Source organism: Equus caballus, chromosome 9 (assembly GCF_041296265.1).
Source record: "Equus caballus isolate H_3958 breed thoroughbred chromosome 9, TB-T2T, whole genome shotgun sequence".
NCBI classification, from domain to species: Eukaryota; Metazoa; Chordata; class Mammalia; order Perissodactyla; family Equidae; genus Equus; species Equus caballus.
The window spans coordinates 31,342,998-31,358,447 of record NC_091692.1 but is presented as its reverse complement, the minus strand read 5'-3'; the positions used below and the strand labels follow the sequence as shown (position 1 = coordinate 31,358,447).

The following is a 15,450-nucleotide window of genomic DNA, read 5'->3' as shown; positions in this document are numbered from 1 at the left end:
ACTACCATCTTAACAAGATTGTTTTCCAATCAATGAACATGGGATGTCCTTCTAGGTCATCTTTAATTTCTTTTAACAATGTTTTGTAATCATTAGTGTACAAGTCTTGAACTCCTTTTGTTAAATTTAGTCCTAAGTATTTTCGTCTTTTTGATGCTATCATAATGGAATTCATTTTCTTAGTTTTATTTTTGGATGGCCTACTGCTAGACAAATGATTTTTTTTCCCCTAAAGATTGGCACCAGAGCTACCAACCGTTGCCAATCTTCATTTTTTTCCCTCTGCTTTTTCTCTCCAAATCCCCCCAATACATAGTTGTATATTTTAGTTGTGGGTCCTTCTAGTTGTGGCATATGGGACGCTGCCTCGACGTGGCCTGATGAGCGGTGCCATGTCCGTGCCCAGAATCCAAACCAGCGAAACCCTGGGCCACCACAGCAGAGCACGCGAACTTAACCACTCAGACACAGGGCCAGCCCTTAGACAAATGATTTTTGTATACTGGTCTTGTATTGTACAACCTTACTGAACTAGTTTACTAGTTCTAATTGGTTTTTACTGGAATCCTTAAGACTGTCTATATATAAGATCATGTTATATATGCAAAGAGATAGTTTTCTTTCTTTTCCAATATGGATGCCTGTAATTTCTTTTTCTTGCCTAAGTGTCCCTCACAGAACCTTAAGTGCAATGTTGAGTACCAGCAGTAAGCAGTACTTCTTGATTTTAGAGAAAGTGTCCTTCTTGATTTTAGAGAAAAGCATTTAGAGAAAATTTATGCAAGTGTTCTTGATTTTAGAGAAAAAGCATTCAGTCTTTCACTATTGAGTATATGATCTTAGTTGTGGGTTTTCACAGATGCCTTTTATTAGGTTGAGGAAATTCTCTTCAATCTCTAGTTTGCTGAGTGTTTTTATAATGAATGGCTGTTGTATTTTGTTAAATGTTCTCTTTTCATCCATTGATATTGATATGGTGTATTACAGAAACTGATTTTCAGATATTAAACAAACCTTGCATTCCTGGGATAAATCCAATAAAAATCTCTTTTACATGTTGCTGGATTTGGTTTATTAGTATTTTGCTGAAAATATTTCCATCTCTAATTATTAGAGATATTTTCTTAATTGATGTGGAGTTTCTGATTCAGTAGGACTGCGATGGGTCCCAAGATTTTAATTCCTAAGAAGTTTAATGGCAATTTTGATGTTGCTTGTATAGAGAATGAATCTGAAGAATGACTGTGCTAATCTATTGCCTCTAACTTTTTAAAAATGAATAGTTCTGTTCTGTAACTTTAGAAGCACAAATAGAAAATTAAGGAGGATTTCTAAAGTAGGCTGAAACAGGTAGAAACTCAGCACATGCAACAAACAATCAGAAAAGGACCAAGTTCGCATTACTACCCCTAGCGTTTTTTTCTTTCTTAGCTCTACTGAGGTAAAACTGATATATAAAAATTTGTACACCTATAATATATACATCTTGATGAGTTTAAATATATGCATACACCCATGATACCATCACCACAAGCAAGGAACTAAACATACCCGTCAAATTAAAACATTTCCTTGCGTTCTTTAAAAAAAAAGAGAGAGATTTTCTCTTGTGATTTATTTGTTTGAGTTGAGAAGAATTCTCTTCTAGTTTTTGAAAAAGATTGTGAAGAACTGGCATTATTTACATGTTTAATGCTTTTATCTTTTATTTGTTTAAAATATTAACCACTAGTCTTTTGTATCTTCTGTTGTACTCAAGTTTTAAATTTTGACGTAACAACATCTATTACTCTTTTCCTTGTGCTTCCCTACTCCACATTTGGAGTAGTCTCCTATTTTAAGAAATTCTATAGGTTAAAAAAAATTTTTAGTCTTTAATACATCTGTAATATTTTTTGGTATATAATGTAAAATATGGATTATCCTCCACCAATGGACAACCAATTACTCCAATGTCCTATTTCTTTTTCCAAACTGATTTAAAATGCCATAAATAAATTTCCACATATCCATGGATTTATTTCAAGACCACCAATTTCAGTAATCTATTTGCCTGTGACTTTACCATCAATATACTGAATTAATTACTATCTATATAGCTTAGACTATACCTTAACACCTAACAGGATAAATTCTTACTCACTGTTAATTTCTGAAAATGTTAACTATATTTGCACATTTATTTTTCTATATAAATTTTAGCATCCAACATCAAATTTTACCTAACTTTACTGTATTTCCATCCATCTTTTACTTTCAGGCCTTTTCACATATTTCATCAAGTTGTATAGTTTTCTCCACAAGGGTCTTATACATTTTTTGTTAAATTCATTACTATGAAATTATTTCCTTAAATTTTTATTCGGATCTTTTATATATATATTCAAATCAGCTTTTGCCAGTAAATATGCAAACTGCTCTTTTTTTGATATATCTATGACCTACACTCAGATGCAGTCTTATTAGTTTTGATAGTTTATTAAGTCTTTGTGCTTTCAAAGGATATTCTACTGAAATGAAGACAGTTCAGACTTTACTTGCCAATTTTTTTTATTTATTGGCTTGAATAGTGATGGTGACAGCTGGCATTCTTGTGTTCTTCTTAAATTTAAGAAAATGCTTCTAAATGTTTCAACATTGAATCTGATGTTTGCTGTAAGTGTCTCACATATACTCTTCTCAAATTAAGAAAGTTCCCTCTTCCTAGTTGGCCACTTTTTTAAAATTTTTATTTATTTTTTATTTTTTTATTATTATTATTTTTAATGAATGGGCACCAAATTTTATCAACTGCCATTTTTTCTGTATCTACTGAGATGATCATATAATCCTTCTCATGTGATCACTGAATATGGTTACATTGAGAGACATTCTGATGTTTAACTATCATTACTGCATTCCTAAAATACTCCACTGAATCATGATGACTATATCATCTTAATACTCCACTGTATTTGACGTGCTAAAATTGTCTTTAGGATTTTTTACATCTATATTCACAAGTGAGATTAACTTATATCTTATTCTCTGTAATTTTTAAAGCCATACCTGTGATTATGATTGTATTCATTCCACATATTTATTTCTCCTGCTTTTTACTTGATTGTATTTATTTATCATAGCTCATTTACTTTTATTTATTTACTTTTCTAATAAATGTAATTGAGGTTATACAGTTCTCCAAGTGTACCACCTTGATTATATCCCTCATTTTTGATACTATTGTTTAGTGTTAAATAATTAAATTTCCATTTTCCAATCATGCCTATGTATAGATATGAATATACAGGTATTCAAATATCCAGATGTATAAACTCCTATTTTTGTTACTACTTTGTAATAATGTTGCTTATGTTTTGTGGCCTGAATTATATCAATATTCAGAACTTTTGAAAGTTCCTTTGTGATTTGGTACGTAGTTAATTTTCTTAACTGTTTCTGTGTTGCTTGCTTTATTTTTCACTTCATTGTTTCCTGAGAGGAAAAAGTATCCTAGCCAAATAGTGGCTCTGGAAAGTTCTTATTCTAGTTTAATCCACTTTTGATTCATACACAACTGATCACATTTTTAAGCACCTACGAGTTAACAACTAACTGCTTATAATTAAGTGTGCCCTCTCTCATAAAATTTCCTCTTTATTTTTTTAAAACTTTTTTTATTTTAAACAAACCCTCAAGGCTTTTTTTTTTTTAAAGATTGGCACCTGAGCTAACAACTGTGGCCAATTTTGTTTTTTTTTCCTGCTTTATCTCCCCAAACCCCCCTGGTACATAGTTGTATATTTTAATTGCAGGTCCTTCTAGTTGTGGCATGTGGGACGCCGCCTCAACGTGGCCTGATGAGCGGTGCCATGTCCGCGCCCAGGATTTGAACCAGTGAAACCCTGGGCCGCCGCAGTGGAGCACACGAACTTAACCACTTGGCCCTGGGGCCGGGCCCTAAAACTTTTTGCTTTGAATGGTTTATGCATTTTTTCCTTATTATTTGCCCTATATATCTTTTTCAATCGCATTATATTAAAGGTTCTGTATAATTTTTCTTTAGGTGCTTCTCTTGACACAGAATGCAGTTGAATGTTCTTTTTTTTCCTGAGAAGTTTTGTTGTGATAGGTCGGTTTACTTTTCCACATACGTTTGGACTTAATTCTGTCATTTATGTCTTCTAGTTCCCATGGTCTCTTTAAATGTTTATGCCTTGCTTTTTTGAATTACATTTGTTCTACTTCTCACATACATTCTTAAGCCTTTTATCTTTCCAAGACTCAAGTTAATCAATTTATAGTCCTATCTTTGAACTAAACAGAAACCTACTTACATTTTTACTTTTCAAAAAATTCCTTTGCCTTCCCCCCACCCAATATACCCTCACCAAAATGAATATATTTGTTACTATAGTAACACCTTTTCCTCCCAGGTAGTGAATGTCAAAGTTTAAACACTCCCTGTAAATAAGAATAGCTCGACAGCACTGCAGTGATCACTACCCCGGCAGCCTACAAAAATTCTGGTGCACATACAAAGCATAGTATGAAAATATGCCAAAGCAATTCACATAGACACACAACCAGTAACATTAAAATATTTCTCACATTTATAGCTTAAAGAGTTAAAATGGCATGACTTCCAGATATACAACCAATATTGCTAAACATATTTTCAGAGTTTCGGGTTTAGAGAAGTGCATAAGTGGTTTAAAACCTGTGTTATTTAAGACAGGTGAAGACAGATGTACTTACTGTACAGACATCATGCTTGTTTCCATTGCTGAATCCATTCTTCCTTCATCTTGTGTTTCCATGGCTGATCTCTCTGTTTCACCTGGGAGTTCAGGGGCACAAGCTCCATAAAGTTCTGAGGCTGTAGCCACATACGGTGAGGGAACAAAACTGCTACCACGCAACTTACTGACTTCTTCTTCAAGTTTTTTCTTTTCCTCAAGCAAACGAGCTCGATCTTCAGATAGTGACTCTATCAAATCTGAAGGCCCCCCCCCAATTGAAATAAGCATTACAAAACATTTCATATGTTTTTTTTTTAATTTTAAAAAGGAATTAAAAATATCATATTACAAAACATTACTAACCTTTATCTCGCGCTTGCTGCTGCATTGTACTTTTCAACTTATCACTAAGATCATTGATTATGTTTTCTTTTCTCATTTTCTCTCTCGTTAAAACAGTGTTAAAATTGGTCTGGAACAACAGAATGACAACTGCTTAAATTATCTGCAAACACACAGCAGTGAGGGTTAAAGAAAATACACTTGCAAATATTTTTGCATGGTGCATTTGAATATGGAAAAGATAAAGTAATTCACAAATGACGTTTATTTTTAAATAAAAACGCTATACTGCGGTAAACACAATGCGACTGTATTTTCCTGTTTCCATATTAAGATATGTTCCCATTAAATATCTTGAAAATGAATTCTATCTTTCATTATTGCCCACGTATTTATTTATTGGCAGAGGAAAAGCATTAGCAAATGATTTTAAAATTTTGGGGAAAGAAAAAAATAAATGATCAACAACTTAACAAGTGGCGTTACACACTTTTCTTTCAGTAATCTTCCTGTCTCTGGAATTTTCCTTTTGTCCTTAGCTAAATCATAAATGCCACAACAACATTTTAGAGATGACTTTATCCCATTTCCTCCTCTTATTTGGATATTTGTCATTGCCACCGCAAACTCTGGTTTATAATGGCTAGACTTGTTACTCCTCAACTTTTATAAAAGCTGTCTTACTGTAAAGCTCATATATCCAATTGCCTGCACAGGTCTCATGAGTCAATCTGACAACTCTAACTGCACAGAGTTTCTTTCATAAAGATGACTGAACTATCAAATTTCATTTATAAGCTCTCCATTAAGATCTTGAAACTTAAGAGCAATAGTTGAATGATGACATGATCTACATTGACTCTTCCCATCTGCCCAGCATTTCCACTTCCGAAATTGGAGTCTATGATCCTTCAATCAATGCATTATCCCAATAATGCTGGAAACAGGGAGATTCAACATGAATATGGCATTTTTAAATCCAAATTAGTGAATTCATTAAATATTGAGTTAAATATCATTTCTAACCAGAAAGCACACAGGAAGATCCCTCAAAAGCAACATTTATGACATGTCTTTGTATTAAACCAATGCTATATATATTATTTATGTATAGAAAATTCATAAATATTTATAATAGCATATTAGTCATTTTGTTTATTTTCATGATCTCTGCTGTTTCTGTAACATGAAATGGTTTTTAGAAAAGTTAACACAATTTATAATAAGCATATTAGAAACAAGGGCTAGTTAAGAAGGAACTACACCCAAGTCACCCATATAAAACCAGTTGCAAATCAAGTTAAATAACTATCACTTAACATCCAAACTATTTAAAATTAGAAGGTACCTTAGAAGTTGCCTCCCCTAATCTCATTTTACAAATATTTTTTAAAAGAGGCCTTAAAATAAGAACTAATTTAAATTAGATAGCTGTCAATTTCATACTTTTAGTTTCAGTCAGTTAATTCATCCCCTACTTAATTTTGGAAATCTGAGAGTGCATATGTGTTCACAAAGGAGCACACGGAGAAAAAGAAGGCAGAGAGTGAGAAAGGTCTATTTTAAGTAAAAAGAATCATGAAAAAGAACGTACAAATTCAGATTTCTAAAAACATTACTGACCCTGTCATTGATACTTCTTAAAACTGGTGGCTATTCCCCCTCTCTAAACTTGGCTTCTATACAGCCACACTCTTCTTTTTTCTGGTTACTCTTTCTCATTCCCCCTTTTCAGGCTCTTCTTTCTTTGCCCAGGTCTTAAGCTTTAAAGTTCCTAAGGGTTTTGAACCATACTTCCGTATTTTCTTTTTCTTTTTTTTTTTGAGGAAGATTAGCCCTGAGCTAACATCTGCTCCCAATCCTCCTCTTTTTGCTGAGTAGACTAGCTCTGAGCTAACATCCTTGCCCATCTTCCTCTACTTTAAATGTGGGACGCCTGCCACAGCATGGCTTGCCAAGCAGTGCCATGTCCACACCTGGGATCCAAACTGGTGAACTCGGGCCGCCGAAGCGGAACATGTGCACTTAACCGCTGCACCACCAGGCCAGCCACCATACTTCTATATTTTCTTTCCCTTCCCTGACTGACATTTTTTTAAACTTTAAAAAGACACTAATTTAATCACACCATTTTAGGAAAAGGAAAACAAGAGAAAATGCTGTGTACATCAACTTTAAAGTGTACCAGTTTCAGAAATACATTCCTTGAGATAAAAAATGTATGTCAATAGTATCCCTGGCTTGAATGACAACAGCAGACACACAACTGCTCCTACGCCTGCCTGTATCCTCTACTCTTCCTCCATGTTGTCAGTGGGCAATCTTGGTTAAGGATAAATCCAATCCCTTATTTCCTCTTCAACTGTTGTCCAGTACCTAAGGTAAAGCAGAAGCTCCCTAACAAGGCATCCCAGTCCTTAAGAGGCCTGGCTCCTGCTTACCTCACAAGCTTTACATCTCGCCATTGATCAATATTAATAAGTGAATCAGCAAACTTCAACATTATTCTACCTTAATCTACCACCAGCCTATCATAGGGATAATAATTAAACAAAATACAAGAAATTTGTACTGATCAGCATGTAATTTGGAATAAGTTTTTAGAGCTTAGGGAAAAAATTTCAAGTATCATTTATGTAGTAGTATAAACACTTTCATTTTACAAAAAACTAATTTGAATTATAAAGAAGTTAAATGATATATCCAAGATCACTCAGGTAATTAAGAAGCCAGAAACAGAACTCACGTTTCCTAATTTCTAATCTAGGACTACTTCAGTTTGAGTCACCTGTCTATGTGATATAATGACCATTAAAAAGAAAACGCTTTTTATCATGAAGAAGAGATATTTAATAAATATTAACAGGGTCAATGTAGGAAAATCACATTTAAGATGTAAGAAACCATCAACTACACAAAGAAATTATATTTGTTAATTTATGTTTGCCTTCTTTAGACCTGAAATAGATAAAATGAGGACAGGGGAACATACCTGTTGTTCAGCAATCAAAGATGTTCGAACATTTTGCATTTCTTCATTCTTTCTCTTCTCTTGCTCTTCAAGTTGCTCTAGAAACTTAGCTTTTTCTTCCTGAAGCTTTTCTTGAAGTTCAGCAACTAGGCTTGAAGAATCTTCTCTGGTAGATTCAATGGCAGGACTTGAAAATTAAATATAGTATCAAAATTTCTTTTCAAAATTACAGATGCAATCACAAATATGCCAAATACCATAGTTAGTTGACATCAGAAAGGGCATGTATCTTCCTTAAACCTAACACTAGTTAAATGATGTTAAAGATACTTCTATGTGAATCCTCTCTCTTTTATCTACCAAGGAAAAGGAAACAAGTAAAAGGGAAAAGTTCACTATAGATAATAAACTCTGACACCAAGAGGGATGAATGATTTTATCTGATAAATTCAGGATCTGCTTCTACCAGCAAATGGTAATGTTTTCAATATAAAAATCAATATACTTGTCAAGAATTCAGCTTCAAATTTCAGTTTTATTATTCCTACAAATGCAACATACATGATTGAGAGGTGAAAAAAGAAACAAATACCTGATTACAGATGTTAACAAGTTTTTAATTTTTAAAATAAGTTTTGGTTCATTTTGTTAGCTAATGAATAAATAAAAAACTAAAGCTGAACTTAAATGTTCAAACACAGCAAATCTACATGTTCCTGAATGCATATTCATTTCCCTCAAACCTTGCTAACCCTTAAGGGGTTGCTGACAAAACAAAGCACCAGAGAAGAGAAGAGGACCAGGCAAGGAGAAAAACACAAATACAAGTTAATAATTATTTTAACTTCTGGTATAGAAATTCATCTTATCTACTTTCAACATAATAATCCTTTACATCAAAAAAGTTTGTCCAAGACATAGATAATTAATCCCATCAAAAGTGTTAAAATATACTAAAACCACAGGAAAGAGACTGCGTTGTTAGTAAACATTCCTACACTATTTTAGCAACAAAGTCAATGGACTGTTTTAAATGTACATTTATTCAACTTTAAATGACACTTTAATATTAGTTTTTGGAATCAGGATGCATTTTACAATCAACATGGATATTTAAAATTGTTTGTTTATTTCCTATGTAATTTCCTAATCTAATTATAAAATGACCACACTATTAATATTATAGCAATTGATAATCAGAGAATTGTTAACTGTGACTCTTTTATTCATACTTCCAAATTTACTGATAAAATCTAATGATTCAGAAACACTTGCCGCCCGTTTTCTTCTAAGGGATGGCTTTAAATGGCCAAACAGGGAATACACAGTTTGAAACATAATGCTTCTATCAAAGTCTGTGACTTCTTGCTTAGTTTCCAGAAAGGCTTGAATGGGGAAACCCCTACCCCATAATATAATTAATTAAAAGGACAAGCTAAAGAATTTGTTTTCAGAGGTCCACCTTTAGGGCTAGATGCAAGAGGGCTATGCGAGGTAAATAGCACAGATGGAAACCCAACAGGCTGCATAGATCAAAGTGTTACTGAGGAACGAGAATATAGAGATTCAGTATAATAAGAATAAAAAGCTTCAGAGAAAATCAGGCACGGTAACGTACCGTATAATGACGTTTTGGCCAAGAATGGAGCACATACAAGACGGTGGTCCTATGAGATTAGTACCATGTAGCCTAGGTGTGTAGTAGGCAAAATCATCTAGGTTTGTGTAAGGACATCTACAATGTTCAAACAATGATGAAATGGTCTAACGACACATTTCTCAGAACGTAACCCTGTCCTTAAGTTACATATGACTGTATAGGCAGGGCTTACAGATGAGTTTCTCTTCAACACTGCGTGGCTAATGTCTACCTTTTGCAAGTAAGAGACGCACCTTGAATTATCCCTATAGTTACAAGGTAAGAGAACTGGTATGGGGAAAAGAAAAAGCCAGGTTGAAGGCACGTAAGCAAGGCAGAGCATGGTATGGAATGAAGTTAGAGAAGTAGGGGGAAGTCAGATCATGAACAGTAAACGTTTTGGATTTTATTTGAAATACAGTCATGCGCCCCATGTTTTGGTCAATGAGGGACTGCATATATGAGGGTGGTCCCATAAGATTATAATGGAGCTGAAAAATTCCTATCGCCTAGTGATGTCCTAGCCATCAGAACCTTGCATAGCTGAAAAAAGTCAAGAGAAAAGGAAACTGCAGAAGAAAAAGACAAGCCCCTCGCCCCCCACAAATTCAGAGGGAAGGGTTTAGCAGAAACTTTTGCAGACTTCAACAAGCTCCCTAAAAAATTTGAACATGGACCCCAGCACTGAAAGGTTTTCATTGAGCGAGAGGAAAATTCATAGTGCATTATCTGTTTACAAGCAAAGCTATGATAAACAAAAGAAACAAATCGAGAAAACCACCATGGACATATTTCTAAAGAGTGACACCTCCCAAGAAGAGCCCCAGGCAGGTCCTTCAGGAGGATTCCAGAAGAAGGCATTGTTATCCTAGGAGATGACAGCAACATGCGTGTTATTGCCCCTGAAGACCTTCCAGTGGGACAAGATGTGGAGGTGGGAAGAGTGCTATTGATGATTCTGACCCTGTGCAGGCCTAGGCTAAAGTGTGTGTTTGTGTCTTAGTTTTTTCTTTTTTTTAAGATTTTATTTTTTCCTTTTTCTCCCCAAAGCCCCCTGGTACATAGTTGTATATTCTTCGTTGTGGGTCCTTCTAGTTGTGGCATGTGGGACACTGCCTCAGCGTGGTTTGATGAGCAGTGCCATGTCCGCGCCCATGATTCGAACTAACGAAACACTGGGCCGCCTGCAGCAGAGTGCGCGAACTTAACCACTCGGCCACGGGGCCAGCCCCTGTGTCTTAGTTTTTAACAAAAAAGTTGACAAAGTAGAAAAATTTTAAAATTTTAAAAATAGAAAAAAGCTTATAGAATAAGAATATAAAGAAAATATTTTTGTGCAGCTATACAATGGGTTTGTGTTTTAAGCTAAGTATTATTACAAGGGTCAAAAGGTTAAAAAAATTGAAGTTTATAAAGTAAAAAAATTACAGTAAGCTAAGGTTAGTTTTTTAAGAAAGAAAAATGTTTTTAAATAGACTTAGTGTAGCCTACGTCTACAGTGTTTCTAAAGTCTACAGTAGTGTACAGTAATGTCCTAGGTCTTCGCATTCAGTCACCACTCACTCACTGACTCACCCAGAGCAACTTCCAGTCCTGCAAGCTTCGTTCATGGTAAGTGTCCTATACAGGTGTACCATTTTTTACTGTTTATACTATATTTTTACTGTACTTTTTCTATGTTTAGATACACAAATACTTGTCATTGTGTTACAAGTGCCTAGAGCATTAAGTAGAGTAACATGTTATATAAGTTTGTAGCCTGGGAGCAAAAGGCTATACCATACACCCTAGGTGTGTGGCAGGCCATATCAAATAGGTTTGTTTGCACAAAGATGAAATTGCCTAATGATAAAGTATGCATATCATTAAGCAACACATGACAGTACAATGGAAAGTCATAAAGAATTTTGTCTAGAGAGTGATACAGTGTGAATTTAGGTTTTTAAAAGACCATTTGAGGATACTGGTCAGATCACTGGAGCACAGTAACAAAGTCTGAAGGAGAGAGGTTTCAGCATGACAAAGGATGCTAAGAATCCCATAAGAGAGAACGAAACAGTGTGGTCAAATTGCATGTGTGTGCCCCTGTGCATGCACAGGTGGGTAGTACTTGTAATTCCTAGATGTCTTGCATCTTTGGATTGCCTGGTGCACTCTGGGGGAGTGTTATCTTTATTTCCGGATCAATGCTATGCCACGATGAGGCAGGTAGGGAAGGAGATAGTCCCAGGCATGTAAGAAGGTACAGATACCACTGTCTGTTAGAAAATACACAATCATCCCCAAAACTCAGAATGACCACATTAGATGATTGGCACAGGGTATATGTTGAATTGTAAGGTAAAAGACTTATGGTGGTAAAAGCAAAGAATGAAGAGTTTATGACACAAAGAACAACTAATACTCATGCTTTGCTGGGAAAAGGGGTTTCTTGCAGCTGTATTAATAGTCTGACCAGAAGTAAATACTGTGTCACATTTTGTGAGGCTCCCATTAGAAAATGTTCCAGGTGATCATCAGCCACATCACTGTTTCATTTTACATTACTCTAAGACCCAAAATGGCTCTGACATCAGGGGGAATGAACTTTAGCAACGAAACAGTAACAGCTAAAGTTTTGTTTTTTATAGCACTACTGCCTGGCTTTCTCTGGGGAGTAAACAGCTGTGTGTGTGTTGGGTGGGAGGGAAGGCATGAAGAAAAGCTTTCAGTATCTCACGATATAGTTAAAAATATATTTGATCTAGTAATTTATCAATAAATGCCCCGCCCCAAAAGAGAAACTTACACAATCCTGTCTTTGCGTATATTAATACTCTAACAAGGCCTGGAAATTAAAACTCAAGGAAGCAGATATATTTGTTATCAGTTGGGAATTTTCACACCATTACATGGAACTTCAAATAAAGTATCTCTAAATGATAGCTCCCCCCACTGTTAATAAATTAGTATGTACTAGCAAAAGGTTCTATTATATGCAATATTTCTAGTAACTAGAAAATCTGCACTGAATACAAACTAGACTGTCTTGATGCTTGAACTCTGTCTTGCCACTGACTATATTAGATGGGGGCCTAGTAAACAATTACTGTTTACCACGAGTAGAGATTTAAAAAATAAGAGATTAAAATTACAAAATTCAAGTGCTCCCATTCTCACTCAGATCCACATCAATTACTCACTGGAAGCACAACTATGAATACTGTAGTAGGCAGATTTCCAAATATGTGTAAATTACACAAACATATTTTGCACTCATTTTCTTTGTACACAAGTGTATGAGAAAGTTCTTTCCCCTAAATTCTCAAAAATAATGTACACTATTGATTTAACTTTTCCCAATTACATAGGGAAAAAGGTATCTTAATTTTGCACTTCCTTTATCCCAAGTAGACTGAACAGCCATTCACACATTGGCTATTTGTATTTCTTCTGTGATCTGCCTGTTCAGATCCTCTGCCCATTTGTTAATGGATTGTTTGCTTTTTCCTCATTGACTTGTGGGAGCTCTTTGACATTACAGATACAATTAACACTCTTATTCATATCTTACAAATGTTTCTCCCAGGCAGTTGGTCTCTCAATGTTGCTTCTGGCATACGTACAACCACCCAAACTGTGGAAGGCAAGGAGATGTAGTGGATCATGTGTCATCAGATCAGCATCATTTCTTTTCAAAGGCTTCCTCATTCCTTTTCAAGTATTTCCTTTGTGTGACAGAGAAGCTGAGAACTACATTATCCAGAATCCCCTTCCCAGTAAGTTCCGGGATCAAGTTTGTCAACGAAAGATACCCACACAAGATCTGGAATGCTAAAGAGAAGAGAAGTCTATCATTCTCCAGAGGTGGCTGTAACCAAACATGTGGGTAATGTAAGATTCACAAGGGGTTTCCAAGTGAACTACCTGCATTGGTGTCTTGGTAGACAATTGGTAGAAATCTCCAAAGAAACACAGCAGTTTACGAATTAGCCTACCAGCTTTGGTACTTCAGATGATTTTGAACCTACAGATTTCTAGATCTTTGGCAGTGACTCCCTTACCCTTCACTGCCCCAGCTCTCCCCAAATTCACGTAAGTTCTAATTCTAATATTAAACCCTTTAATCCTGGAATATTTAAAAGAGGTTCTGTTTTCTAAACTGAATCCAGACAGATAGAAATATAATCCTAGGGGTAAAAACCATAAAGATGGGAATCTGGAATTGATTCTCTGATCTGATCGATCTGAAGGCAATAATGACCTCACCGTCAGTGCAAGATGAAACTCTGGTAGAACAGGGCATTCCACAGCAGAAGAGCTGACAATTGTAGTTGTCTGCAATCCAGTGACTAAGAGATGGCAAGGTTTTGGAAATGTCCCAGCTGTCCCTCCAAATCCCATCAAGCCTCCCTTGCCAACAGCAGTGGCTTCTTCTCCCGTATCTGAAGAGATTAGTGTCACCTTGCCTGAAGTTCCCTTCTCAACAAGTTGATCCTTCTTAACAACTTCTCTCACCACTGCATTACTTACAGACCCACTGCTACTTTCAAATCCCCAGATCCCAGGGGAGTTAAAAATCTAACCAAGGAGAAACTGCACTTGGAAGATTTCAGTTATTTTGGCAGAAACATAGGAAATATGTATGGGAATAGATCCAACGGGAGTTAAGAACAGAAAGGACAAACATAATGCTGAATCAGGCCAAAACTTTCTGTATGGATGTACTGACCAGAGATTCTAGACTCACTATTAGCTATTAATAGTCTGCTAGGTTGATTGCCTGAAACTTGGACCTAAAGGCCAACGTTAAATGAAAATAAGAGGCCAAGGTGAGATACTCTGGACCACAGGTAGGCAAACAATGGCCTGCAGGCCAGATGTAGCCTGTTACCTGTTTGTGTAATTAAAGTTTTATTGGAACATAGCCACATTCATTCATTTATATTGTCTCATTAATCTCTTGCTAGGATAGTAAAGTTGAGTAGCTTGGAGAGAGACCTCTTGGTTCACAGAACCTGAAATATTTACAAGGTGGCCCTTCACAGAAAGTTTGCCAACCATTCTCTATACTAATGATCCTCAAAGTATCATCCCCAGTACCCTGGGGGTGACTAGAACACTTTCAGCGGATCGGTAAGGTCAAAACTATTTTCATAATACTAAGATGATATTTGTCTTTTATACCTTGTTGACATTTGCACAGACGATAACACTGTTGACACCTTAACATAAATTAAAGACACTACCACCAAACTGTACTTTTAGTCATTGTATCCTTTACTTCAAGGCACTCAAAGTGAAAAAAGGCAGATTTATTTTGGAACATCCTTGATGTGATAATTAAAGCCTGACCACTGAGTACACATCTTTTTAATATTCTCTGCGACAAAATGAGGAGTACATATAAAGCACTTCTGCCACTTACAAAGTATGTTTGTCTCATGGAAAAGTACCTGTACAATTGTTTTGGCTGTGTGTTGAACTAGCTATTATTTCCATGGTGCACTCTCTCTCTTTGAAAAATGAGAATCTTTGGTTGCTTAGACTCGGGTTTTTGACATTTTCTCAAAAATGAACAATGTGAGCCTGTTATGTCAATGAACAACTGACAGAATTTGTTACCAATGATAAAATGTAACTCTTTAAAAAGAAATTAAAACTTTAGAAAACTTCTATCTGCCACTATGAGCTTGTGAGTTTCCCAGTACCTAGGATCTTTCTAATAATATTGGTAGGTATATTAACAAATGTGATTTTTCTATGCTAATAAAATGTGTCAACATTCGCAAGATCTG

The 15,450-nt window shown here is 35.4% G+C and overlaps 1 protein-coding gene across 5 annotated transcripts in view; it reads right to left on the bottom strand.

Moving 5' to 3' along the window:
• The window catches only part of RB1CC1 (RB1 inducible coiled-coil 1), a 91,491-nt gene that overhangs the window by 16,408 nt on the left and 59,633 nt on the right, over window positions 1–15,450 (bottom strand). For all 5 annotated transcript variants that reach the window (XM_001488471.7, XM_005613169.4, XM_070221544.1 and 2 more), the window contains 3 exons: window positions 8,056–8,221; window positions 5,085–5,193; window positions 4,738–4,978 (listed from right to left, as the gene is read on the bottom strand). In XM_001488471.7, coding sequence (XP_001488521.4) covers window positions 4,738–4,978; window positions 5,085–5,193; window positions 8,056–8,221 — 516 coding nt within the window. The remainder of the gene's footprint in view (window positions 1–4,737; window positions 4,979–5,084; window positions 5,194–8,055; window positions 8,222–15,450) is intronic.